Genomic DNA, 26,469 nt, shown 5'->3' with positions numbered 1-26,469 from the left:
TAAACCGAGAGAGGACAACGGCATAATCTCGTAGAGTTTTTGGAGCCACGTCACGAACATCCTCATCAGTAGTTGTCGATCGAACAAATGACCGAACTGATTTTCACATTCACTCAAGATCAGCAACATAAAATTTTTGACACTCGCAAGCTCCCAAAACATAATGGGAGAGAAAAGCAAAGAAAAAAAAGTCTTCAACCAAAGATCGGCCGCAGGAAGATGAAAAGAGTGGGGGCAAGAGAGGGAGAGCCTCTCCCCCCCTCAGAATTTGCAGCGGCAGCAGGAACCCTAAACGTTGGGGGAGGGGAAGAGGGAGAGGGAGAGATATCCCCAGATGGATAGTTTAATTTACTAGATTAGGTCAATCACATTTTCAGAAAATAAATCCAAAGCCGAGAAAAAGGATGTATTTTTCGACTTAAATTTAATTTTCAAATGCTAATGCACAGAGAAAACTGCTACACCCTACTATTTTGTGCAATGATTTTGGCATATCTTGAATCACCTTGATTCAAGCAACTATGAACATAAATATTCCCAGACTTCTGTCCCCAGTCCTAGACTCTCTCATGGAATGGTTGGAATCTTCAACCTCAAAAAGAGCAGAAAATTTGCAGGTTGCGCAGGTCTACTGCCAAATCCATGAAGGTATGATACACAAAAAACAGGAACTGAATCCGAGCCCCTTTCGATCCCCTCAGATGCACAAACGAATGGATGATCATTGCATATATGACAGTCGTGAGACATGAACGTTTATAAGGTGACGCGATCATAGGCTCACTATATTGTAAGGTTTTCCTGAATGACGGTAAACGAACCTAGTATGTTTCCGCCGACATCTGGGAATGTCGCGCAACTGGGAATTGACTTCACTTTCCCCGTCCTGTCAATCTGGAGCGGATACTTTAGGAGGTGGCCTTTCATTTCGGTTACCTTGTCAGCTGCGTACTGTTTCCAGTTAGCCTCACTCAGCAAACGTACCATTCTCACGCAATCAAGACTCTCCGGGCACTTGAAGCATTCTTCGAGGCTTCCGAGATGCTCTGCCCATAGCGACATTCTGTATCCGTGTATCTGCAATTGAATATGCACGGATCTTTATGCCATGAAAACGCGCCAATGAGATCGACTAATGAGTTCCCAAGATACTGAATTGAAAGGATCTCGGTTGCTACTATTTCGGCAGTGTTGTCTAGCATGACTAACAAACGGGACTCAGATGCTCCAAAAATGTCCCAATTTTCTCAAGAAACACAGGTTTTGGTTCAATGTCGAGGACATGTGCATGTTTTCGGATAAAGCCTATGATTTCATCCGACACATAGAACTTAAGAGCGACTGTATTACAAACGAAACTCCCACAAGAATCATCAAGAGGACCGACGGTCACTTGCCCGTCCAGCTGAAAAAGACGCTTGAGAGCCAAGAAATGGAGCTCATACTTAATTTTACCTATTACGAACAACGAAAAAAAGTTTGAGATGATTATCTGGAGAAAAAAGAACGTAATTTACCTGCCCTCGTGGAGCTGACTGTTTGTGAGTCCAGGTGTGATGAGGCTGATACGCACCCATAGCTATTTCAGTGTCTCTAGTTCCCTCCAGGGATCGCTGATTAATATTCGCAGATCCCACTATCACATACTCGTCATCCACTATCATCCCCTTAGAATGGACGTAAATCATAAACCGCCGGTTCTTTCGAGCAAGTTCCTGAGCGAGTTGCATGGCACGTTCAACCAAACCGAAGCAACATGATTTGAAATAATCCATGAAGGACAATAGAAACCAAAGCATCGTCAAAGTACGTGTTGGAGATTGGGCCAAGGCATACCTGAGCCATCTTTGCTCCATTTGTGCGTCCCGACTTTGAACAGTCTTCTCCATCAGAAACTTCACGGTTGCCAAGGCAGAAGAAATTTAAATAGTCTTGAGGTTCATACTTATTGTCAAGCCCAACCTCTTTTAGAGCCTTGTAGATTGTATCATACATCATTTCCATTGTCTTGCGCTGCACAGCAACAAATGCATAGTGTGAAACGATTTTTGTCAATGTCTGGGCATAAAATCGGATAGGAAAGAATTTTCCAACATAAGGAACTGCAGTGGACCTATTATTATCTGGAAGTCAGGAGTATGTTCATTATATGTAAATCAAATGAAGACATGAGCGATCTTACCGATCAGAAAATTTTCACATTGACAAAGATAAGTGAATGAACATGCAAGTTCCCGACCAGTTTGGGGTATTCTAATGCTACGCAACTGGAAAACAATTCAACGTGGCAAGTAAAGGCGTTCATGTTCGTTTTGGGTCACTTTTGGAGCAAAATTTCAGATCGCACAGAAGATATCAGCAGGTTATGATCCAGAGTAGAACCTAACCAAACCAAAAAGTCTAAGCATTTCATCTAGTATAAAAGTGAGAGACTTTATGTGGACCATGTGTACAGCTTTTTAACGGAGGAAATGACGACATTACAACGTATAGAAAGACTTTCGCTCATTGGTATAATTTGCCAATTGAAAAAGTGGCAAATAAATCAACTTGAAATCACTTTTTGCCCTCAACTAAGTTTGAACCAAACCAATAAGCAGACAGATTTTTTCGACTTTATTTCGTTGTTCGAATTTGCTTTCACCTTAAGAAAGTTAAAAGTCGAACTTAAGTTTTCAGTTTCGTTTTATTCTTTCCTTTTTGCCTTGTGTAACTGAATCCTACCTGCCAAAACAGTATTCTTTGAATGGGGGCGCTTGTAGGAACACCTTCTGGCCACATTGGGATGACAATATACGCAGAAAACCTCTCATTTTCTCTTATTTTGCTAGCAATCTTAAGAGCTATCTCCATTGGTATTAAATTGTTGGCACCTGCAAAACAAGCCCACAAGTTATTGAATCATGGAGTTCAGAAATCACTTTACAAATATGTTGTCAAAACCAGTACTGTCACTGAGTTCGTGCTGATATGTTTTTGAATAGCCAAATATGGGGGGAAATAGTTTACGTTTATTATCTGGCTGGAAAGATCTTGAGTGAGTAAAGCCTCTTAATTACCTCTTTTGCTTGAAGAAGGAACTACGTTAACAGACAAATTATACCAGAGATGAGCTCATGATACAATATTTGTTTTTGGACGAAATTGCGCAACTTCATTTACCATGGAAATTCTTTCTTACCTAAATCTTTATAAGAATCCCAGTTATATGATGAACCAAGGAAGTACTGATTCTCAATGTAAATGAAATGTTGCGCTGCACGGATTGCCTCGACATATGCTGTGTGTATGCTCATGTCTATCAACACATTCTTTCCACATACCAGGTTCTGTTACAAAGGAGAAAGCATATCGATTACTCCTCCTTTTATAGCATATCTATGTACATGGATCAATTGTAAAAGGAACATTAAATGTTAAAGGCCTGGCTTATTTCTCTAAGACTCACTCTGCTTGGAGCATCTTTAGGGTTATCAGGGAAGCCTTTGACTGAACTGGAATCAATTGAGCGGAAAATCTTCACTTTGAAAAGTTGAGTCAGCTCCACAGAGAAAACTTGACAAGCACGTAGAAGAAAATAATGCAAATTTTTAACAGCAATGATCACTCTACCTGAATGTGCCAATTCTCTTGGTCATCTTCAATTTGACAAGAAACATCTGAAATTCCCAAGATGTCGGGAATTCTTTCTAGTCTCAGAAGTTGATCATCATATGACGTCTTCAACTTCTGTAAACCGTGTGGTTCTGAAACTTTTAACCAACGCTCCTCAAAGTTCGTGAGGACATCATATACTGCTGGTCCATCTATGCAGCAATGCAAATCATGCCATGGCTGCCTTGGACAACCAGCAGAAGCATCCTGTTAAGGTTTTGGGTACAAGTGAAATGAGAAAATTCCTCATGCTTCAATCCTTCTCTTATAGGTAAAGCATCTTTAGACCAGGTATCAAGCTGCATACCACATTTTCCTACTAAAGAAAACCTTACGTACCACACTTTCTACAAAAGAAAACCTTACATTTGGTGAATTGTATTGAATGATTGCATAAATGTCGACACATGTGCAGCTTAAATTCGCATGACATCCAGTCGAGAAGACAAATCCCCATAATAAACACATGCCTGAATATAACCCCCTATGGTTGAATACGTAGTACATCCGCTGAATAGCATGCAATGTGGGTGTAGATATCTTGTCTGGGATTGTGCATGGACAAACGAAGCGGGACAGTGATACCCCAAACAACTGTGGGCAAGTCCACGTGCAATGAGTATAATTATTCATTACCGTGAAAGTAGAGTTATGATAGTCGTCTTTGTGCACTGTCTGCAGTGTCCGCATAGTTGGATGACAAGGAGTGTCATAGCGACCCAAGCATAAATCTAGACCTCCAACAAATGCTACAAGCTTTCTTTTGTAATCCCCAGCATCAGCATCAACAATCACCGTTTTCTGATGATGAGTGTAAATGGTTCCTACTTCCTAAGGAATATAGCCAACAGGGAAAAAGATCAGAAGATCCAAAGCAATTGCTGAAGCAAAGAAAAAATCTTAAAGGAATATCCATGCCGGCGCATCTACGGAAACTTAAATTAATACAGGTCAATATCAAACACTATTAGGTGACAAGATGTAGTCGCCAATTTGAATATGGAAAAATTCCTGACAAATCACTATTTTCTGATCAGATAGAAGAAAAAAATTGGCTAGACTGTCACCATATATAGAGCTCATATTTCTGAGTAAAGTACACTTTTTCATCTTTGACCCCAGTTTCGGATTTAGCAAGATACGGAGGCAATAGTTTTACCCAGGTGGATCTTATTGAGAGTGATGTTTATGGACAGATTATAATTTTAAAATACTTCAAATGATATCACCAAATACAGCATTACCCAAAAAAAATGTAAACTTTACTAGCTTCTTGGAGAAAGGACTCCATTCTGTCAGTGCCAACACCTCTTTAACCCATTCTTGGTTACATGGTATTGCAATATCTCTTTCTCTAGGCGAATAAATCTGCAGGTGAGTTATAATAAAACAGCAAAGAATTGTTAACATGTTTTTAGTGCCATTTGGTGTTCTGCTTCTATATGATCAAGGGTTTTAACGTGCTTCCTGCTTTTAAAAAGCTACAAAGTCAAAGTTCTACTAGATTGTTGATCATAATTCCACAAACTGGCATTCGGTTTTCAGCAGCAAAACAACTCCTTTGTTTTCCAATGACTGTGCAGTATATGGTAGTTGAAGTTGAATGAAAACTTTGCTAAGAAAATGAGTATCCATAGATGCTTTTGGACAAAGAAACTTGGGAGGGGTATACAGGCATAAATGGTGTTTTTGTCTCTAACCCGCTTTTTGACCCAGCTATGTCCTTTTCCAGCTGATCGAGGACAAAGTAGCACTTGCACCGATGAGTTCCTGAAGAAATGCCGAGTCACCTCATCATTCGTATGCATGATCCCTTCCTATTTTGATGCAAGTCAATGAACAGATGAACCATTAGAAGTTGCAACATTAAGCCCTTGAAGTTTGTTGTGGCTATGTGCCAACGTCATTAAATGTCCATTGAACATAAAACCAATCGACAAGTAATAAATTCCTTTATGCGTCTAACATACTTGTGCTTACAGAAGTTCTCATTCAATCAAATGACAAGCAGTTCTTGCTTTCAACTGATTCCAATTCCCTCATTTATAATGCACGCCAACTTCACGTATTTATCTGGCCAATTTATGGGCTAGTTGATACTAATCACACCATGAGTTGTAGATTCTAGATCGCTCAGAAGCTAACATTCATATGAAACCCAATTGATGCCAGTGGCATCGCTTATGAAAGAGAAAACCGTGATAGTGAAAAAGCTGACAAGTCCAAATTTGCTGGCTTGAACTGTTGATTGATCTAACTTGTGCTTTAAGAAGTTGAATCAAATTTCATGTCACATAAACTTCATGATACCAAGGATATCAAGAATGCAGGAAGAGAACAATCTCTGACAGACATTTATGTTCATAGCAAATTGCAGTGTAATGGTGCAGCACAGCATAAATACCAAGACAGCATGTGAGTACCATAGTATGTTCTTGCTTATGCCAAACTGACTTAGGATTGAATCGCATGACATCAAACATTTTGTAGTTCCTTACCGTTTTGTACCCCATAATGCTGCGAGAAGTAGGATCATCCCACACTAGAAGTAGCACTCTGACACCTTCCTGTGACTTGGTTTTGAGTAGATCCCCTAATGTACAATCTCTCACCTCATTGCCATCCCTGACCAGTCTAACCTTGTGGAACACAGACCATCCAGCAATATAGACTAAACGCCGGGCTTGACTAATTGCATTAAAGATATCTTGCCAACAACTCCCATGGTTGTACTGCAAGTCATCGTCGAGCTCTAAATTAGGAAGGGAACCATCATGGACATGAGCATCTTGATAAAGAGTAACTTTACCACCCTTTCTAAGGGGAAAGTATGTATTAGGTACTCCCTGGTAATGAGGACCATAACCAGCTCCCTGACTATAAACGTCCACCTTATCCACCGGAATGTACTGGACCGATAAGCTCAAGACAGCTCCAGTCTTGATAGGCTTCCCGTTATGATTCAAGATAGGGAAAGTCCCTTCGATTTTTGTTCCCGGCAATAACTGTTCCACAGGAACCCCCACTGCGCCTATTATCTGGGAGCCCACTACATCGTTGTCCTTAACCACAAAATACACTTCCGCAGCATAATGTGCCACAGGCACATAAAAGTGCTGTTTCCATTCAGGGTTCTCGCTGTTACTGATCACAAACGTCCTACCAATGACAGCACCAGAAATGGAAACCGTAACATAAGGATCGCTAGTTATCTTAGACATTTGCCCTTCGATTTTGCCTTTAACCTTGACAGGAATTTTCCCAAGCACGTCCCCTAATTTCTTATGAAACATATCCAAATTGGGGAGTTTTTCAGCATCCTTCACCCAAATGTCTAGGTTTCCATGTAAGAGCTGCAACTGCAGAGATTGCTTGCTGGTCTTAATAGGAACATTCTGTTGACCCAGGACATGGGATGATCCTCGGAACGACAAGGTTTCAGCAAAAAATGATCGAGCCATAGAAAAGCTCCTCACTCCCGGTGGAACTGAAGCCCTTGCAATAGCAGTATGCAACCTAACAAGACAACAACTCTACCACTACTTTGACGACGACCCGAATAAATTATCAAGCTATTGAAGCCTCTGACCGACGAGCAACTCCGAACGGCGAACCCACACAAACCCGTCTCACTGAAGCAATATCGGCGGCCAGAAAATTGTGTAACTCGAGGAAGAACGGCAGGAGGTACCTTGACTGAATAATTGCGCTCGGGAACACAACGAACCCAGGAGAAAGCTGCTCCGATGAGCTCGGATCGGACACGCCGAGAGGAGCCGAGCAGAGCTTGGCATCCGAGCTAAAGATGCCCCAGCATTCCCGAGATGGTGCCCGAGTAGGATGAGCAAAACCGAGCTGACCAGGTCCAAGGAGGAGGAAGTCCAAGAACGTAAAGGGGTGAGATCGAAGTTTTGAAAAATCGTACAAGAAAACTCGCACCCGCATGATCAGCTGTTTTAATACCGTTGTCAAAAGCGAGGGAAGGAACATTGAAAGACAGAGATAGCAACGAACAGTGCAAAGTCTTTCTAGACCTTGCCATTGAATATTCAAAGGGAAATGGGCATCGAGACCGTGGACGGTCAGTCTATAGAGAGAGAGAGAGAGAGAGAGAAGGTAGATCGAGGTCGGAAGGTCCCAAAGCCTCGCTCTCTGTTTCGGCATCTCAGTGTCAACGGAGACTCGAGATGACACTCGTTGTTTTTCAGCCGCCAAATTTGAATGGCCGTTAGTGAGGAGATCCTATTTCTCCTGGGTAGTTTTCTAGTATTAGAACACCAATAAACTTGGTTCTGTCATTAATCTTCTGGATTAAAAAAAAAGACGGGTTTTATATTTTGATTTTTCGATGATCCCTTAATTAGGTCTATGAAGTTATATTTGGTCAGACCACATTGTCAAATGTATCTAGTAATTTGCAGCTATCCTGGCGTATCGCCATGATTTTACCCAAGCAAGCCGAATTAAGAATGATTGGCGGAATCGGTTTAATTGAGTGAAATTGCGGGCTCCCATCAAATGCTTGAATATGATTTGTATGTTTAAAACTTTCGATTTGTGATCCGTGTCAATGTCAAGTCTTTCATAAGGAGATTGTCTAAAAAGTTTTAAATTTATTACACTTTTTTCAATTCGAGACTTAAACCTTTTAATTGTACCCATTGAGCTAAAATTTTTCACGTTTTACCAAGTGAGTCCATTTGGCCAATTTTGATTGAAAACCACCGACGTGGATGTTAGGCGTCCTACGTAACACGTTCGGCACCGAAGTGGAAAATTTTAAAACAAAAATTAATAATTTTTTATTTCTTTACTTTTTTTATTTTGTTTTCTTTGTTCTTTTCTATAAATTGTGATCGGCCAACCATCGCCGACCACGGGCGATGGCCAGCAACCCTCGCCTAGTCTAGGGGAGGGCGTGGCGACCCTCGTTGGTCACGGTTGTGAAAATATATATAAAGAAAAAAGGAAAATAAAAAGAAAAATATATAAAAAAAAATGTTATCGAAAACTATCCCTATCAACCTTGGCAATGCCACAGAGGACTTTCAGCATTCAACTCAGTTATTTCGAACCAAATTGGCCGGATTGACTCAATCGGCAACACGTGAAAAGGTTTAGGACTCAATCGTCACAATTAAAAGGTTTAGAGCTAAATTTGCGAAAGTGCAATAATTTGTAAATTTTTGAAATTTTCTCTAAAAGGAATGTTGTAAACCAGGGTTTTATCAATTGTTCAAAATTGTAAATTCAAGGTTCTGGCAAGTTATTCTAACTTGTTTATCAAGTAAATAATAGGTAAATGTGATATTTTATGGTTTTTCCATGCAGATGCATATGCCAAGACTTCACCGTCGTTATTGATGACGGTCCAAATCGTCCTTAGAAGCGGGACTGTGCCCCTCAAAACCGTCTCGAAAATGTTCAGATCGGTTCGAATTTTCAACAAGACTGAATCAAACTGAATCATTAGGACGTAAGTTTGAACCGAATCAAATCTCACCCTGCACTTAATATAAACCTAGCCAAAATCTACTTCGGTTATGTTCTATTTAGTTCGCTTTTCAATTTTTGTTTTTCTTTTTCTGCCGACCCTTGGGTGAGCGGTTGTGGCCCCTCACTGAGGTCAGCGGCTCTACTAGCCCTTTGCCCCAAAAAGGAGGAAAAAAAAAGTTGTTATTTTGGAGATTTTTTGTGCCATTTGGTTAACCTAACCTAACCTAACCAAATCGAACAGAATCGAACCGAAATAACTGAACTGAAAAAAAAATGAATGGTTATTGTCCAATTACCTAAACCAAAAATCAAACCGAACCGGAATGCATGAAATTTTTTAGTTCGGTTCGGTTCGGTTAGCGGTTCGATTTAGTTTTCCGGTTCGATTTTGAAACCCCCCCTGCCGAATAGTGCAAGCAATGGCTGCGGTACCATTGGGGACATCTGTTTGTAGCCGTCCCTATAAGATGCTTTCGCTACATCTTCATTTAGAAGGAGAGTAATTTAGTGAAGGGCCCTATTATCTCTAACTCTATCTAGACGGCGTATCCAAACCCATTAACTACTCGATCATATGCATTTATTTGAGAACTCCCCTATCTTTGGTTGATGAACGAGGTCGAGTCCACTTTGGTCCCTAAACTCTTGTCAAATACGCAATTGGGTGATCGTGCGCTTTTTCCGTTTGCGATTAAAGTCGCTTTATTTACTCGATTCGTTCGATTGAAACATATAACTCGTCACGATTTATGCAATCGGCTCTTCCATCGCCTACCATGAACAATTCCATCAATATTGCTAACATGGGATCGACGATTTTTTGTTTTGCCCTTTCAACCTAATGTCTATCGTTTTAATTAAACTACAAGATCAGCTTCTTCTTCTTCTTTTTTAAATTAATTCGTTTGCATTTTTATAATGTTCATTTCCGTCGTCCAGGCTAAATTAGTAACATGGTGCACAAAAAGACGACGGCATGTAGTCTACATATTTGATAAAAAAAACATGCTACATAATACATTGTTGGCATATTTCCCATCAACTTAAAACTTTCTAGGCAAAGAACAAGAAAAGAGGTTAGCCTAACGTGAGTACAAGAGGAGGTCGAGTGTTCATATTGTCTAAATTATTGTATGTGTTCCGATTCCAATCACCTGAAGTGATATTATGGCCTTACAATGTCTTCCACGTGTAAAGGGGTCGGCTTACATGAGAGAGGGAGTGTCAAGTAGTATACTGTAGATGCATTATTATGTTCAGAATGTCGGAACTACCGGTCGTTGCCATCATGTGTCGCGTTCTCGGGCTTGATGAAATTGATGACCCAACTTAGAATCGTGACTCCTAGAACTACGTATGCTACTTATGAGAAGAGGGATACGAAGAACGACCAATAAAATTTCATGAGAGCCTTCAAATATGCGCTCTCTCGTGAGGCTATGAGTCTCTGTCGTCTTCAAAGACCAATCTTGAATTAAAGTTACTGCAAATTGAGATAACTAAATTTGATTAATCTGGACCGAATTAGCCATTAGCAAAAACATTGAAAAGGTGTTTGTGATTGGGCCTGCCCCAAGCCTAAATGGGCTCAATCCCTTTCTTGTAACCATCCAGACAACGCTATAAAAGCCCACAAGAGAAGCCCAAGAAGATGAAACCAAACCACTTTTCTTGTTTCATAGGAAAATCCGACAAGTTCATTCATGGGATTTGGATTTTGGTTGTTGATTCTAGTGCAACCCATTCTCAATCATCAAATAACATATGGTATTGAGATCTACTAATCGGTGTTGAATTCACCCAACGTGACGGGTCAATTTGGGAATGCCGGTGCATCGCCACAACTTTAGATTACTCGTACATCATGCACAACAATACAACCTATTTTGGGGGAAAAAATACTAATAATAATAAATCAAAAATTGTTGTAAGGACTGAGGTCCATTCATTTGCGGCCCACGATATGCTGTTATTCTCACAATTATCCAAGCGAAGCCCGATAATCATCTGCATCGCAATAATCTTTTGTAATAACCACAAGAGGTCATCATATAAACTCCCTCGGTAGATTAGTCGTACCACATGAAAAAGAAATGCTACATTTTTTATGCTGACAATCGCATTTCAAGAATGGTTCCATGCTAATTGTTCCATGAACTTGAATCCAATGCGTTCCTCTTAAAGGATCAAGACATCTAAAGTTAGCTTATCGCTCCATTTGCACACAAACAGTTTTTATCCACATTTATTGGATAATGCTTCGATATGACGCGCGATTCAAAGTTAACTCGAATGAAATGCATCGTCGTTCGAATGCAAAAATTTGCTTGATAATGCTTTTTTATGCCTCCGAGAAGAGAAATGCTTTTGCATAATACTTTCTTCTTCTTCTTTTTATATCGCACCTCGTGAAGATAGGACCTCTAACGGGTCGACGAAGCGGAAAAGTTTTTTCAACCTACAGCCGTGAGAAGCGGAAGATACTCGACTCCGACGGCGCCCTCTGCCATCAAATACCGCGAGGGTCCACGACAAACCCATCGGGCCAAAGATCGGCTCGACCTTTTTTTTTCCACAAGAATATCATTTGTCGTTAGGTTCGGGATGTGTCGTCTAAACTCCGAGGTCAATTAATTATTTAACTAGCATCGGATGCTTTCGACGTTACCAAGGAAAACTTGACACGAAGAGACTAATTCCTTCCGGCCGGTCGTTGTCCGCGGCGGCCCAGGGACGCCGGGGTTTAAACTTTTGAACCCCCACCGCGGCGTCGTTTCAACGTGACACGCGACACTTCCCAAATGCAAACATCACGACTTTCTACCAAAGGCGAACAAGACACCGCGGGGTCGTGGACCCCACCCGCGTTTATCCGAAAGGGAGGGGGAGGAGGGAGGAGGAATAAGGGAATTGGAGGGTGGGGCTGGCTGGACCACGCTGGACGCCCGAAGATGGACGGCCCCACGAGGGACGGAAGAGGGGCCCACGAGCGTTTTTCTTCCTTTTTCCCCCTATAGTCCTCGCACGTGTGGGCCCCCATCACAGCACTCTTCCCTATCCCTTTTGGACCACAGCTTAGCTTCCCACACCGGACCCCACCCACCCCTACACGGATCACGTACTTAAATCTCGGGGAGGCCCCCGCCAAAGCTTTTACTTTCACGCGCTCGCGGCGCGTGACCGAGGAATCTCCCGACCAAGGAAAGCGGACGCGGGGGGTGGGCTGCACGCGAGACGACGGAGAGTGGGGGGCGCTCTGGTGGCGATGGTCCGTGTTTTACCCTTTTGTGGTTCCACATCCCCACCACTCAGGCGTGGTTGACCCCACCCACCATTGTGGGGGAGAGGGGGATCGGTGGGCCCCCCGACCGGCCGTACCAAAACCCCGCTCAACTAATTCCTGCCTACCTTTGGATGGGGGAGAGAGGTCTCACGTGCGAGCCCCGGTCACGGCCCACGTGTGAAGGTCAAAGGGGATTTTACCAAATTATTTAAATTGGATTTTTCCTTTGTTTTTGCTCAGCGATGGGTTACCGCAAAAATGGCTTTTTCGTGATTTTTCATTTTGGGTTTTTCCTTGTTGGGTTTAACAGGCCATTTCAAGTCTCCTCTAAATTCTAATGGACATAATGAGCTGAATCGTGTCGGCCTATATGACACGAGCGAGAGTCGAGAAAAATAACTAATTGACCCAACACGCCCCGTATAACACAATTGAAGCAACGCATCTTGCGGGTTACCAACACGATTTAATCTCAATTCGGACTAGGTAGCCGTATTCGAATCATGCGTATGATGTCCTGTCGCAAATTGTCACCCTTTACTCTAAGCAAGCACCGGGAATTCACACAATCGTGAAAATGAGTAGGTTGGACAAAAGGCTTGTGAGCTCGATTCGTATTAGAGTTCCCATGTTCATTTAGTTTAAGCACCAGGCACGGTCCAAGCTTAAAAGTCAACTCGAAATTTAGGTTCTGCAAAGGAAAAAAGAACCATGAGCATGCTGCAAGAGTCAAGAGGCATGGCGAGAGCTAGTCTTGCCGATGAACTTTGAGCTTTATTCTTGGTATTGTCACCGATAAAAAAAAAAAAAAGAGATATTATCTCGAGATGGCACTAACTACGGGTGAATATTCATGAGTATTTTTATACCCTAATACTCCAAAAAAAAAGGAAAAAAAATGGAAATGTGTGAGATGTATTACATGATTTCATTGGCCAATCACAGGCTTTTATGCGTGGTACGAGCTATGCAAAACCACCGTCATAAGAAATTCTGGTCCGGCATGTGACAAAACAACCATCATATGAAATTATTGGGAAAAATGAAATATTTCGAGAGCGTATGAATTGAGCGACCCATTACCAATTAGATAGTTTGCCAAAGGAGATGAGTTGTGATTTCACGATAACTTGACAATTGTTAAGTACAGAGACACGATACAAATTACAAAAAAAAAAAAGAGGAAGAGAAAACATTGATCACCTAAAATTCTAAAACTATTTTGTCTTTCCCTAATTCGGCTGCTCTCTTATTTTGTTTTGTCAGTCACGATTAGAACTCTTTCCTCAAGGCTTGGAGGAGGCTTGTGGTCGCGAGCGAGGATGTGCAGTATTCCCAGAGCCCATGAACTGCAACTCCTGCTTATCGTATATCTCCAACGAAAAGTCCCTCAACATCTGAGCCTTCCCTCCGCCGCCGCCGCCGCCTCCCCCGGAACTCACGCTCGGCGCCATCGTCGACTTCTTCGCCGCCTTAGCCCCAACCATGCTGGTGCTCGCTGCGGAGTTCGTCAATCCACCGCATATTACCGGCGATGGCCCCCTTATCTCGATCCCCGAAGGAATATTCCCTCCTGCCGCCACCGCCGCCACCAGTGACGACACCGGCCGTGCCGTCGCGGCCGCCACGTTGAACACCGGGGTCACCGCCGGCGAAAGCGCCCATATCTGCGCCTGCTGAGCCACCGAAGGCCCGGCGGCCACCGCCGCCACCGGAGCCGCCGCGGCCCCGGCAGCCTGGGGTTGCGGGATCATCCAGAAGGCGCTCGTGGGGACCACCAAGCCAGCGTTCCCAACCGTCCACACCGGCACCAGCCCCTGGGGGGGTGGTGCCGCAGCGGCGAGGCCCGACGACTGCGTGATCACGGCATCGCCGGCGTCGCAGAACTCACTGTTCGACGGACGTTTACGCTTGGGGGCAGCGGTTGTATTGCTGTTGTTGTTGTTGCTCGGAGTGGAGGGGATTTTGAGGGCCCCGCCGACGGACACCGCTATGGCAGGGACAGTCCCGGTCCCCGTGGCTTCGATGATGGCGTGCTCGGCGTGCTCGAGGAGCCACCGCACGGTCTCGCCGTCGGACTTGTGGCCGAGCTCCCGGGTCAGCTGGAAGATCCTGGCGGCGCAGGTGGCGGGTATCCGGATCCTCCGGCCGCGGCCCTCCACCTTGGTGTGGCGGTCCTTGGTGGAGGAGGAGCGCCTGGCGGCTACAGCGCTGGACAAGGGCATGGGCATTGGCTGAACCTGGACAGCCCCCGGGACCAACCCGCGCGGGCCGGCCCGAGCGGGCGGGGCAGCTTGTTCCGGGTCGGACTCCACGGGCTCATCTTTGAGCGGGACGGCCTGGAACGGGGTCGCCAGGTCGCGGGGTGGCGAGGCGCTGGGGCAGTCCTCGGGGTCGCCGGCGCTGGTGCTGAGATCCGACGCGCCCCCGTTGTCGTCCGGGTCCGCCTCCTGCTGCTGAAACGACGCCATTTCGCCCCAACAAAGACGCGAGAACGCGAAAGGTGGTGTTTTCCGTTGGAGCCTTTATGTCTTGTGACGTCGCAAGAAGCCGAGAGAGACGGACAACTCAAGGCGAGTTCTGTGGAAGATGGCAGAGGATTCAAGGAAGAAGAAACACAATGGAACAGAACGAGGAAAAAAGCAGAGGGATCGAACAAAGCCCAAAAAGAAAAAATTCACGACATGAAGCCCTAGAGAGAGAGAAAGAGAGAGAACTGCAGTAAATATTGTTCCTGCTCCATCCGATTGCACCATTCCGCACGCACCCCCATCGTCTTAAAAATATGGTGGGTCGTGATCGAGAGCGTTGATGATGATCTTGGGGGAACGGACGGTGGGGATCGGATCAAGGAGCTTGTGATGTGGGGGGGATGACAAGTAGTGGGGCCCTTACTTCATCTTTTTTTCTCTCTCTCTCTCTCTATCTGTTTGAGGGGGTGGGGGGGGGCCCAATCACAAGTGGACCACCCGCCCGGGGGGGTGGGGTGGGGTGGGGGCGAGGCAAAGGTGGTCTCCAAGTCTCCACCAATAGGAGGAGAGTAGAGTGGTGGTGGGCCTAGTGGGGGCAAGATCCGGAAAAAATAATCTTTTTTTTTTGTGGGCCCCAAGTAAAGTGGGGTTTCAATTGGTTGAGACCACCTCACCATTGGTGGTCCCGGCACCATCTGGAAGACCAGCGAAAAATTAAAATAATGAAGTGAAAAAAAAAAACAAAAGTTTTAGGACCGTCACGTTTTCCGGAGTGAGTTTTTCATTATCTTTTGTTAAATAATTGGGCCGAGCCATCTCGCACTTTGATCGTCTTATCACCCCCATTGAGTTCGTGGGTCGAATTCGGATGGTTTCGAACTCTATAGAATATTAGGCTGCGTGTCGTAATATTTCTATTTTCGAAATAATTTTTAAAATATAAACATTTTTTTTTCTGTTTCTATTCCGGACAACGAGTTTTGGAAACAGAAACGCGTTTGAGAATCGCATAAAGTTTCTATTCTCGGAACAAAAAAAAAAAAGCGTTTGGCTATTGTAAAAAAAAATTGTTCCTAATTTTTTCATTTAATTAAGGGGATTATGTATATACATATATATTAAAATTAAGATGTCTTTATCTTTTTAACTTACTAAATCAAATTAAATCTCATTTGTTCAATGTATTAAATCAAATTAGACCAATATAAGTATAAGTAATTTATGCACGATTTATCAAATTACAATATGGACGAGATCGACTATAAAAAAAAAAAAAGAGAGAGAAGACGAATTGGAATTGTACAACTAGAACATCAAATATGTTTTCTATAGATAGGAAAAATTACAACTATGAGTCACATGTAAATGTGCCCAAGTAGTTAAAAATATGATTACCTTTAAACAGGGACCCCTAGAAAAATACTAATTGCACTTTGAGTGAAACCGGGGACTAAAATGAAAAATATTTGTGCATTTAGGTCTTTTTAATCCAATTGTACAATTTTTCCAAACATGAGAACTGAAATGAGATGCAGGGTATCAAAGTCTCATGTCATGACTCTAAAAGTAAAAAAATTTGGCTAAAATGATTTAAAATGAAAATTTTTAGTCAATTTAGGATTATGTTCAATGAAGAGGCATGTGGTCCCAAACTGAATTTTTAGAACTTTAAGAGGCCAAAATGAAAAGGGAATTAAAATAAAAATATGGACTAGTTTTGCGCATTTTTCTGACCACGAATACTATTTTTCCTATTTTCGGATATTTTTATAATTAAAATAAATCCGAAAAATATCAAAAATTACGAAAAATATTTTTTGTTCAAAATTGGTTCCTAAGGCTAGGCCAAAGCTTCCAAGGTTGATTTTGTAATTTTATGAATTGTTTTGGTATTTTGAATTAATTTTATAAAATAAAATGATAAAAAAATCAAGTGTCAACATCGTGCAAGAACAAAGGAGAAGAGAGTGTGTTCAAAAACAAAATTGTTCCCAATTGTTTCTAAAAAATGTTTCAAATGTGTTTCTAAAAAGTGTTCCAAGAACACACAGAAGCAAATTTTTTTTGTTTCTTATTTCTACTCTAGAAGTGTTTCTGTTTTTCAAAAGTGTTTCCGGAACACTTTGTGAACGCTTTTTTATCATACGCGTTTTTGTTCTCAAAGTATTTCGGGAACACTTTGGGAACAGAAACACTTTTTTCTAGAGCATTATCATACGCAAGTCTCTAATAATTAATGTAGCAAAGCTTGTAGACCTTATTTCATATGTTGATTACTGTGATTTTGCTGTTTTAAGTTACCGCCCTTTTAGATGGTATGCTGATCAAGTTGCACATTAGCCGTGGCCGTGGCATGGCCTAGTCGTATGTGTTTTTTGGTTGCACTTGGTCTCAGCCGAAAGGCAAAGAAGTTTAGGTTGCATATGGTAACGTTTACGTTCCTAGAACAACTTTTAGAACATAAGCATTTTTTTTTGTTTCTGTTCCCAGCAACCATTTTTGGGAACAAAAACGCGTTTGGTAACTACAAAAAAAAATTATTCCCGAAACAAAAAAAGAACAGAAACACGTTTGGTAATTGCATAAAATTTCTGTTCTAGAACAAAAAAGAAGAAGAAAAGAAACTCATTTGGTAACCGCAAAAAAATTGTTCATAATTTTTTTCATTTAATTAAGGGGACTATATATATTAAAATTAAAATGTCTTTATCTTTTTTACTTACTAAATCAAATTAAATCGCATTTTTTCAATTTACTAAATCAAATTGGACCAATAAATGTATAAGTAATTTATGCACGATTTATCAAATGATGATATAGACGAGATCACCTATAAAAAAAACCTGAAAGAGAAGACGAATTGGAATTAGACAACAAGAACATCAAATATGTTTTCTATAAATAGGAAAAATTATAATTATGAGTTACATGTAAATGTTCCCAAGTAGTTAAAAATATGATTACTTTTAAACGAGGACCCTAGAAAAATATAAATTGCACTTTGAGTGAAATCGGGAACTAAAATGAAAAATATTTGTGCATTTAGGTCCTTTTAGTCCAATTGTGCAATTTTTTCCAAACATGAGGACTGAAATGAGATGCAAGGTGTCAAAATCTCATGTCATGACTCTAAAAGTAAAAATTTTGGCTAAAATGATTTAAAATGAAATTTTTTAGTCAATTTAGGATTATGTTCAATGAAGAGGCATGTGGTCCCAAACTGAATTTTTTTAAAATTTAAGAGACCAAAATGAAAAGGAAATTAAAATAATAATATGGAATATTTTTGCACATTTTTTTACCACGAATACTATTTTTCCTTATTTTCGGCTATTTTATAATTAAAATAAATCTGCAAAATGTCAAAAATTACAAAAATATTTTTTGTTCAAAATTGGTTGCTAAGGCTAGGCTAAAGCTTCCAAGGTTGATTTTGTAATTTTATGAATTGTTTTTGTATTTTTAATTAATTTTTTAAAATAAAATGATCAAAAATCAAGTGTCAACATTGTATTCATGCAAGAACAAAAGAGAAAAAAGTTTGTTCAAAAATAAAATTGTTCCCAATTGTTTCTAAAAAAAATGTTCCAAATGTGTTTCTAAAAAGTGTTCCAAGAATACAGAAGCAAGTTTTTTTTGTTTCTTGTTTCTGCTCCAAAAATGTTTTTGTTTCTCAAAAATGTTTCCGGAACACTTTGGGAACACTTTTTTACCATACGCATTTATGTTCCCAAAGTGTTCGGATAACACTTTGGAAACAAAAATACTTTTTCTGAAGTATTACCATACAGACCCTTATATTTCACTTAGTTGTGCCGAACGACTAAAGCTATGTCATTGATAGGCTATATCTTAAACCTGGACTGCACTCTGCCGGGCAAGTCTTATGCGAATAGTCTTGCTCGGTTCATCTCACATTGATACCCTGACCGTATCTTCCCTCCAACTGGGCATGAATGACAGGCTAGTAGCCCAGTCAGGACGACTACAACCTGACTGGCTAGTTAACGAAGGGCTGATCAGACCGGCTTCTATATGAAATGGCCAGCAAGATCGTAATTCTTTTCGGCTTTGGGCCCCAATCGTTTTACCAAGCTGATCGTGTGAAATATGATGAAGCCATCGATCTTTTTCTGAATTCTGATCGGTGGGCTCATCGTGACATTTAACTCTTGAACAAGAAACGGGTCGTCTACTGTAACAACAAAGCGTATCGGAAAGAGCAAGGGGACTTCAATAGGTGTTTTTATTGAAGGCTAATCATCACATAAAAGACTTGAGATGATGATCAAACTATTGGTGCTTAGGTACAAACTTAAGAATGCACAATAATTCTTCTTAGTGCCGTTTCCAACAATCATCTAAAACAACACGAGTGCATGAGCTAACTTCACATGCGGACGCCACTGATGTACCGGGGGTTCGCTTCAGTGACCATTGGCGACTGTACCATTCTCGTAGTGGCTGTCCTTGGCCTTCTTGGCATAGAACCTCCGGTACATGGAGTCGACTTCGGTGAGGTAGTATGTTCCTGGGGCCAATAGGCTACAGTCCTTGCTTGTCACAAAGTCCTTAGCGCCATATCTGTGCTCCATAAGCTTCATTGTTTCGACAAATTTCTCTGGTAGGAACTGCATGAAACACAAGTTGTGTTCAAATGTGTTCGTCAACGGGGCACATACCAATCAACTTTCCTTAGACAACGGTCTTAAAGCATTTCCCAAGAAAAGATTCTACTGCATCTATAGTCAGTGCATGTGTCCGATTCAGGTGGTAATGCAAGAAGAAGATACTGGTTTATGATTACAAATAAAAAGTTAAAAGCAATCTCTACTTAGGGAGAAATTATGTGCAATGGTGGCAATGCAAATAGGCAAATCACGTGTGCATTCAAACACATGAGAAGAGATGTTCTTCAGTGTAAATCTAGCAGCTGGTAGAGCCGATGCCTATGTTGAAAAATGATGAAAATGCTATTCGATGAAGTGAAGGACAGCAGCTTAAGGAGTACAATTCATACCTATAAGGCATGATGACACTGAATGCATACAGAAGCAAGTAGGAGAGAACACTAAAATTACCTCATGCCTCGACTTCAGCTTCTTGTCAACATTCATTATAGCAGCAATGTTTGATAAGCAGAATGGATACTGCCCATCATTAATTTTCAAGGAGAACATCGTCGCAGTCAAACCACTTCCATAGGAGAACAATATCACCCGGTTGCCACCCTGCCGAAATGCGTTCGTTTTTAGAAGAGTCACATGACCCATATCATGAGATTAAGATTAGAAATATGACAGAAAATTACCAGGGAGGTGTGCTTATTGTGAATCAGAGAAGCAAAAGCTGCATACAGAGATGCAGTGTACATGTTTCCAACTTGTTTTGGTATCAAAGTGGATGGTTGCACCATCGCATCGTACAGGGGCTTGGCAACTTGTTGGGATGCCTGCATATTAATGGGATCATAAAGTTGTCATCTATCAACAACTTCTATGCTCTAGCTTCAAACGACGAGATAGTTTCCTAATATACCTTCTCTAGATCTCGGCTTTGGTAGCTTTCATCGCTGGATAAGCTTGAAAATGGTGCCAACTTTTCCTTCGCGGCCTCATCCACAGAGCTGCCAAATAAGAGCATAAATCAATCACAGTGTCCAACAGTGTCATTCCACTGAACTTCAGAAGTAGTACAGCATATGATGAATAAAACCTGGCATTTCTCAAGAAGTCGTTGAACATTAAACGGGAAAAGCTTTTCTGCACAAGCTGCAATATTGAAGGTAAAAGTGTAAGTAGAAGCAAGAAAAGATAAATCATTATCTGCGTCAGGTCATAATAGTAAAAGGACCTTGTTGTATGGGGAGTGAAACACAATGTAGTCAGCATCGGATAGAGAAAATTGTTTTCCCTCAAGTTTCTCGTATCTGTGAAAGCAAACAGCAGGATAAGGAAAAGGAAAGTAATAACTCGAATTCCATAGAAGATTGAGATGGTAATATACTCATAATTACGAATTTCAACTCACTTGTGACAGAAATGCTTGTAGCAGGAGTCAAGAGCCATCAAATAACATGTTTGTGATAGCTTCCCATCAACAACCTGCAAAGGGATTTCAAGGAATGAAGGCGAGCAAACGTCAGTCGCTTTCCATGAAATACTCCAATAATTTGAGAATAAAGACCTTAACTGAAAGTATGAAATTTCTTGGTACATACGGAATAGAGTGCAAACATTTCTATTTAGGAAAATTATACTTTGCGTCCTTGTACTTTCATGTTTTCTCTAACCAAGTCCATGTACTTTAATTTTTCTAAACAAGTCCTTCTACTTGCGCAAGTTATCTAATTAAGTCCCTCCAACACTATATCCGGTCAAATTCAGCTGACGTGACCGTTGGTGATGCTTGAGGATGACATTTACAACATTAAGCTGAGGTACACTGCTACAGTTGAAAAAAGAAGAAGAAGAGAAAACCCTTCTTTTTCACTCATAATCTTTCTCTGTTTCAATATGCACTTGGGTCATGAATTTGAAAATATTACAATGCCGCAGTACGACAACATCCAACAGCTGTGTCAGCTTGATTTGGCCGGATTTGGTTCTGGAAGGACTTGATTAGATAAGTTGTGCAAGAAGAAATACTAGATCGGAGAAATAAGAAGTATAGGGACTTGATTAGAGAAAACATGAAAGCTAAGACAAAAGTAGAATTTGTTATTGTATATAAAAACTGCAGTATTACCAAGTGTAAGAGTTATAATCAGTTGAAAACTCTTTATATTACAGACTTTCAGAAAGTGGCATATGTATTGACTTCAGCAGAACAAAGCACATTAGCTTTCTCAAGAATGTTCACTATCTTCTTTAACAGATGTATGAGATGTACTTTCAGAACCCGATGGTAGTGAAGTAGTCTGATGTTCCAATCAAAAGGCATCCAGTTGTAAAAGCAGAAGAAGGGTACATAATTTAGGAAATGTGACAAGTGGGAGCTTCCTTTTCATGCTATGTTCCGAAACTATGTCTACCAAGTGCACTGAAATTAGGGAACTGGACATCAATGTCTAGAACTATAGAATTAGAAAAATTTCAAACTTCACAAAAAGGGCATTTAGAAGGACTTACGGGATATTCACTAGCAAGATTGGGCTTGTAAAAGTCATAGACATGAGACATATGACTCCCACGGAATTTGCTTTCAAAAACAAGAGGAGCATCAGGCCCAATGAGCATAGCAATAGCAGCTGCTCCTCCAGTAGGGCGTGCTGGTCCTTCCGCATAAACCTGAGAAAGAGAAGTAACAGCTGAAAAATGAGAGAATAAAACAGAATTTACATTAAAAAATCTATTCCTTCCAAGTGGTAGTACTCCATTCGAGAGGATATCCATTATTATAGAAAAAATTCATTCTCCAGTTTAGGCAGGCAAAACAGAAAATATAAAAATATTGGAAGACGTTAGGAAAAGAATTAGCATACCGCACTGTCTGTGCTTACAACAAGACCATAGCGACCATCCCATGAAGAACTCTCCACCCAGTTCACACAGTTGAACAAAGCTGCTGTCCCTCCATAGCAAGCATTAGTTGAATCGACACCTTCAATGTCAGTATTACCGGAAGCCTGCTTATTTATCAGCAACACTAAACATGAGCATCTTCAGGCATAAAATGGGACTTATTAAGCAACTATAAATGCAAGAGCAGAAGAGTGACAAAAGAAAAGGTTGTAAAATATAAGAGCAATATGGTGTTATATAATCAGATTTCTTTATTATTTTACTTTCAAAGCTGATGGGACCATGTGCCTGAACATATAATTAGGGACCTAACGGTAAACACTGAAATGTACCTCAAAAATTTGCATGAGGAAAGTCTTGATGGATTTGCTCTTGTCAATGACCGTCTCACTGCCTACTTCCAGACGACCAATTTGTTTTGCATCAATCCCATACTTCTCAAGGAGGGATGAAACAACTGTCAAACTGGAAGTACAGGATTTAGTTAGAAAAAAATCTAAATAAATACAAAGGAGAAACCGCTATAGAATAGACCTTCTAATAGCTGGCAATGGCCTTATGATACGTGAATATCATATTTCAGAGGCACAATTGCACCCTTTAGACAATCATCATAAAAGCAAAATAACATGTACAAGGAGAGCTTAAAAGCAGTATAGAAAGCAAGGATACTCTCAAAGACCAATATCCTTATAATAGAAGGTGTACAGGGGAACGAAAGGATGAAATATTAATGACCGGATTATAGAAATTTAACCTCATTGAGATGACATCTTCGACTTCAGTACAAAATCCCATACAATCTTGTCCAAGTCCAATAGTATATTTTCCTTTGCTTGCACCATCATGTGCTTCCATTGCTTCCTATAAATGCCAAAAAATGAGAGACAGAATTTGAGATTTTGTCGTATTAACCTAGTACTAGGAAACTGAGAGTGTTAATGTTAAGATTTCATTCAACTATGTATTTTGTGGCTGTTGCTGCTTTGTTTATGTATCGCTTAATTGTCATTTCATTTTATCTTCTTTCTTCCTTTTCATTATGCAAGTTCATATATAGAGAAGGGTTCTCCACAAGCAAATGTACATGAGGATTAACTTTCACATTTCACAGTCTATATAGTTGCTTAAATTTGAGTTTGCTCCCTGCGTTTTCACCTCGATTTCAAACTACGAGTCCAAGATCAAGCCAGTAATTACTATATCCACTTTAATCACAGAAATGGTGTAGAAGTAAATCCGAACCAATTCTTCTTAGAACAGAACTAGTTTCAAGACCTGTCAGCTTCTTCATAAAAGCACTACTATCACAAGCATCCATTCGATTTTTCTGTCATTTCACCATAATCACGCCCATAGTTAACTTATAGAAATTTGACAAATCAATTCAGACGCTTCGCACAGATAAACAACAGAAGATGAAACTCGAGCCACAGCCTAATCTATGCACATGCACAACCTCACTTTTACGCAGATCCAGACCCCGAAATGATGCACACAATAGCAAACTAAAAATCATCTAATCGGTGACACAGGCTCGGCAGGACCTCGAGCTAGCACTCCAAAGACCAATGAAGTCATTATCACCGGGAATAAACACGGATCAAGTACAGACAGTCGCAGTCATAGCACGCATCTTGCGTTACCGAACCGAACATAACCATCCAAATCCGCCAAAAACCAAAAAAAAAATGAAACAAAAAAATCCAGAATCAAATCTCCCGGAGAAAAAAGAGCGATACAAGGAGATATTAATGAACAGTCAAGCATCCTTCCATTTTTCGCGCTTATAAACATCCAAAACAGAGAATCGTTCGCCAGAGACAACCTAGACTTCAACCTATTCAATTCTTTCGAGCACAGACGCTCGAAATCCTTGGCCACCTCCTCATTCCGACGCGGCCGAAATCCGAACCGCAACACAGAGACGACAAATCACAAGCTCGCTCGCTCGCGCACACTCGTGCAGAGAGAGCGAGAGAGGGAGGGAGGAGAGAGAGAGACCTGTTGAACGCAGGTAGGAGGGAAGTAGATGTCCATGGCGAGGATTCCAACGTTCTTTGCCATCTCTGAGCTTGATCGAGACGAAGAACGAGCAGCAACGACGGATGATGACGAAAGCTCTTTGGAGCGCGAGTTCTTCTTCGGGAAGAGAGAGAGAGAGAGAGAGAGAGAATGGTAAGGTGATGCTCACATGTAGGAGCTGAAGGGACGGTATATATAGGGACATTAGATGGCCGCACCCCGGCAAAGGCGAACGGGACGGAGCGCGCCCTCTCTCTCTCTCTCTCTCAAATGCGACTTCTTGACTCATGCGCCGAGTGCCAGGTGTTCGGCGAGCATTTCCTCTCTTTACCCTCCACTTTCCCAAGAATTACGGGAATGCCATCACGTGATACGCGCGAGCCTCGAGGGTGGGGACTGGCCCGACTGGGGAGGGACGTGATGGCGTTGATCCGAGAAAAAGACTGAAAAAAAAAATCAGGGACAAAGTAGTAGGCTCTGTCTGTTTAGTGTTTCCCAAATATTGAATAATTTAGAACTATTTTTTCAAAAGTTAATTATTTGTATCACTTGAAATATTCAATCAATAAAAATATTTTTATTATCGACAAAATTTTACGTCTAACCATCTCTGTGGACGATGAAAAAATTTCTTTCCTTCGTCCTTGTAAGCGATAGAAGCATCATTTTTCGGAAAATATTTTTTAAATCATTTATTTTTACGAAACACACTGCTCCGTTTGTTTTATTAAAAATGAATGATTTAAAAAATGTATTCTTAAAAATGATCGCATATATCACTTACAAAAATAATATTCGTCGTTCACAAAAATGTTTAAACGTAAACTGTTGTAGTTGATGAAAATATTTTTTATTGACTAACTACTTCGGACGATATAAGTGATATAAGCAATTATTTTGGAGGAAAATATCTTTCAAATCACTCATTTTTCGTGAAACAAACGGAGCATAAATTGCAATATAAAATTCCCAAAAAAAAAAAGTAGTTGTTGCGCAACAAATTGATTGACTTTAACATGTTTGGACGGCTTAATGCGATTTTTAACCCGGTGACTTGCGAGAATACTAAATTGAAATACCCAAATATTGAGGACGTGTATAACTACAAATTCATTATCTCGCGCTTCTTATTCGAGTCGCAAGTCTCCAATTGCGTGAATATAAATTTGTTACGGGCGTATCGGTTCCGTATTTTTAGTGTTCAAAAAAAATTAATTTGAGTAAATTTATTATAGATATATTGATTTGAAAATTTTTGTAGTTATTAAACGTTCTCGGAAAAAAATATGGGATCAAGTACCCGTCTTTATGGTTGTCTTTTGAAAGGTATTTAGGATTTCACCGGACCGTCTTCAGTTGGAATTAATTTGTTTTTGGTTGTGATTGTGGTTGGGCCATGAGGCCACGGCTCATCTGAACTCCTGCAAAATTTAAGAGCGGCATCGAAAATAAAAAGGAGGAGGAAAAACCAGGAACAAGAATCTGTCAGATCTACAGACGACGGTCCGGGTCATTCTCAAAAGTGAGGAATCCACTGTTGCTCGGACAGCGAAGCCAACGCTCTTTTTTCCCACGGGCCCCACCAGCGCGATCTGCTGACGTGGATGAGCAAATTTTTTTTTTTTTTTAACCTCTTCGGTCGCTGCTTGATTTTGATCTTTTTATGTTTTAAAAAAACCCATTGCCCTCTGATTATGAACCCGAGAGATGCACTCTTTTGTCAATGAAGTGCGTTTTTGGATATAATTATCGCGCGACTCGGCAGATTCATGGGATAAGTCAAACGGCCAAGACAATCGAATGAATCACAACCATTAATATTTGACAGGATCGCCTGAGTCTTTGCAAGTATTTTCCTATATAATTTTGCGTCAAAGGCGACATGAGGAAACTTGGTGCCATGTTACATCATTGCTCTATCGTAGAAACTATTGTAATGGCGATAACTCGAGATGTATGTAGAGATCGCGAACTAGTCAATTTTCTTTTCTTTTAACACATTACGTCAAGCAATCGG

At 40.9% G+C, this 26,469-nt stretch overlaps 3 protein-coding genes across 3 annotated transcripts; all 3 read right to left on the bottom strand.

Annotated features, from left to right (window-relative positions):
• Positions 1-484: 484 nt before the first annotated feature.
• LOC115736913 (phospholipase D beta 1-like) lies at positions 485-7,733 on the bottom strand. The gene is made up of 10 exons (XM_030668804.2): positions 6,153-7,733; positions 5,355-5,471; positions 4,291-4,485; positions 3,613-3,861; positions 3,449-3,517; positions 3,182-3,329; positions 2,725-2,873; positions 1,837-2,013; positions 1,518-1,715; positions 485-1,077 (listed from the first exon to the last, which is right to left on the bottom strand). The coding sequence occupies exons 1-10, from the start codon at positions 7,113-7,115 to the stop codon at positions 784-786; spliced, it is 2,559 nt and encodes an 852-aa protein (XP_030524664.1). The 5' UTR covers positions 7,116-7,733; the 3' UTR covers positions 485-783.
• Positions 7,734-13,665: 5,932 nt separating this feature from the next.
• LOC115736915 (transcription factor TCP9-like) lies at positions 13,666-15,329 on the bottom strand. Its single transcript, XM_030668807.2, has one exon. It carries the CDS (start codon positions 14,902-14,904, stop codon positions 13,720-13,722), a length of 1,185 nt encoding a protein of 394 aa, XP_030524667.1. The 5' UTR covers positions 14,905-15,329; the 3' UTR covers positions 13,666-13,719.
• A 3,804-nt stretch (positions 15,330-19,133) lies between these two features.
• LOC115736914 (hydroxymethylglutaryl-CoA synthase) lies at positions 19,134-24,698 on the bottom strand. Its single transcript, XM_030668805.2, has 12 exons — positions 24,432-24,698; positions 23,185-23,291; positions 22,760-22,892; positions 22,388-22,531; positions 22,035-22,193; positions 20,935-21,008; positions 20,758-20,833; positions 20,620-20,675; positions 20,443-20,530; positions 20,216-20,356; positions 19,986-20,135; positions 19,134-19,535 (listed from the first exon to the last, which is right to left on the bottom strand). Exons 1-12 carry the CDS (start codon positions 24,492-24,494, stop codon positions 19,332-19,334), a joined length of 1,395 nt encoding a protein of 464 aa, XP_030524665.1. The 5' UTR covers positions 24,495-24,698; the 3' UTR covers positions 19,134-19,331.
• Between the last annotated feature and the right edge of the window lie 1,771 nt (positions 24,699-26,469).

The sequence above is a fragment of the Rhodamnia argentea genome, chromosome 9 (genome assembly GCF_020921035.1).
Source record: "Rhodamnia argentea isolate NSW1041297 chromosome 9, ASM2092103v1, whole genome shotgun sequence".
NCBI classification, from domain to species: Eukaryota; Viridiplantae; Streptophyta; class Magnoliopsida; order Myrtales; family Myrtaceae; genus Rhodamnia; species Rhodamnia argentea.
This window is presented reverse-complemented; position numbering and strand designations above follow the sequence as displayed.

What these genes read in the sequence shown, in the direction of transcription:
- LOC115736915 (XM_030668807.2), bottom strand. Translation starts at nt 14,904, where the DNA reads ATGGCGTCGTTTCAGCAGCAGGAGGCGGACCCGGACGACAACGGGGGC.
- LOC115736914 (XM_030668805.2), bottom strand. Translation starts at nt 24,494, where the DNA reads ATGGCAAAGAACGTTGGAATCCTCGCCATGGACATCTACTTCCCTCCT. An exon ending in CTCCTACCTGCGTTCAACAG is followed by an intron (nt 23,292 to 24,431) that starts GTCTCTCTCTCT and finishes TGGCATTTATAG; the next exon opens with GAAGCAATGGAAGCACATGA. An exon ending in AGCTGAAGTCGAGGCATGAG is followed by an intron (nt 19,536 to 19,985) that starts GTAATTTTAGTG and finishes TGTTTCATGCAG; the next exon opens with TTCCTACCAGAGAAATTTGT.
- LOC115736913 (XM_030668804.2), bottom strand. Translation starts at nt 7,115, where the DNA reads ATGGCTCGATCATTTTTTGCTGAAACCTTGTCGTTCCGAGGATCATCC. An exon ending in ATAGCTGGGTCAAAAAGCGG is followed by an intron (nt 4,486 to 5,354) that starts GTTAGAGACAAA and finishes TATATTCCTTAG; the next exon opens with GAAGTAGGAACCATTTACAC. An exon ending in AAGAGAATTGGCACATTCAG is followed by an intron (nt 3,518 to 3,612) that starts GTAGAGTGATCA and finishes TTCAAAGTGAAG; the next exon opens with ATTTTCCGCTCAATTGATTC.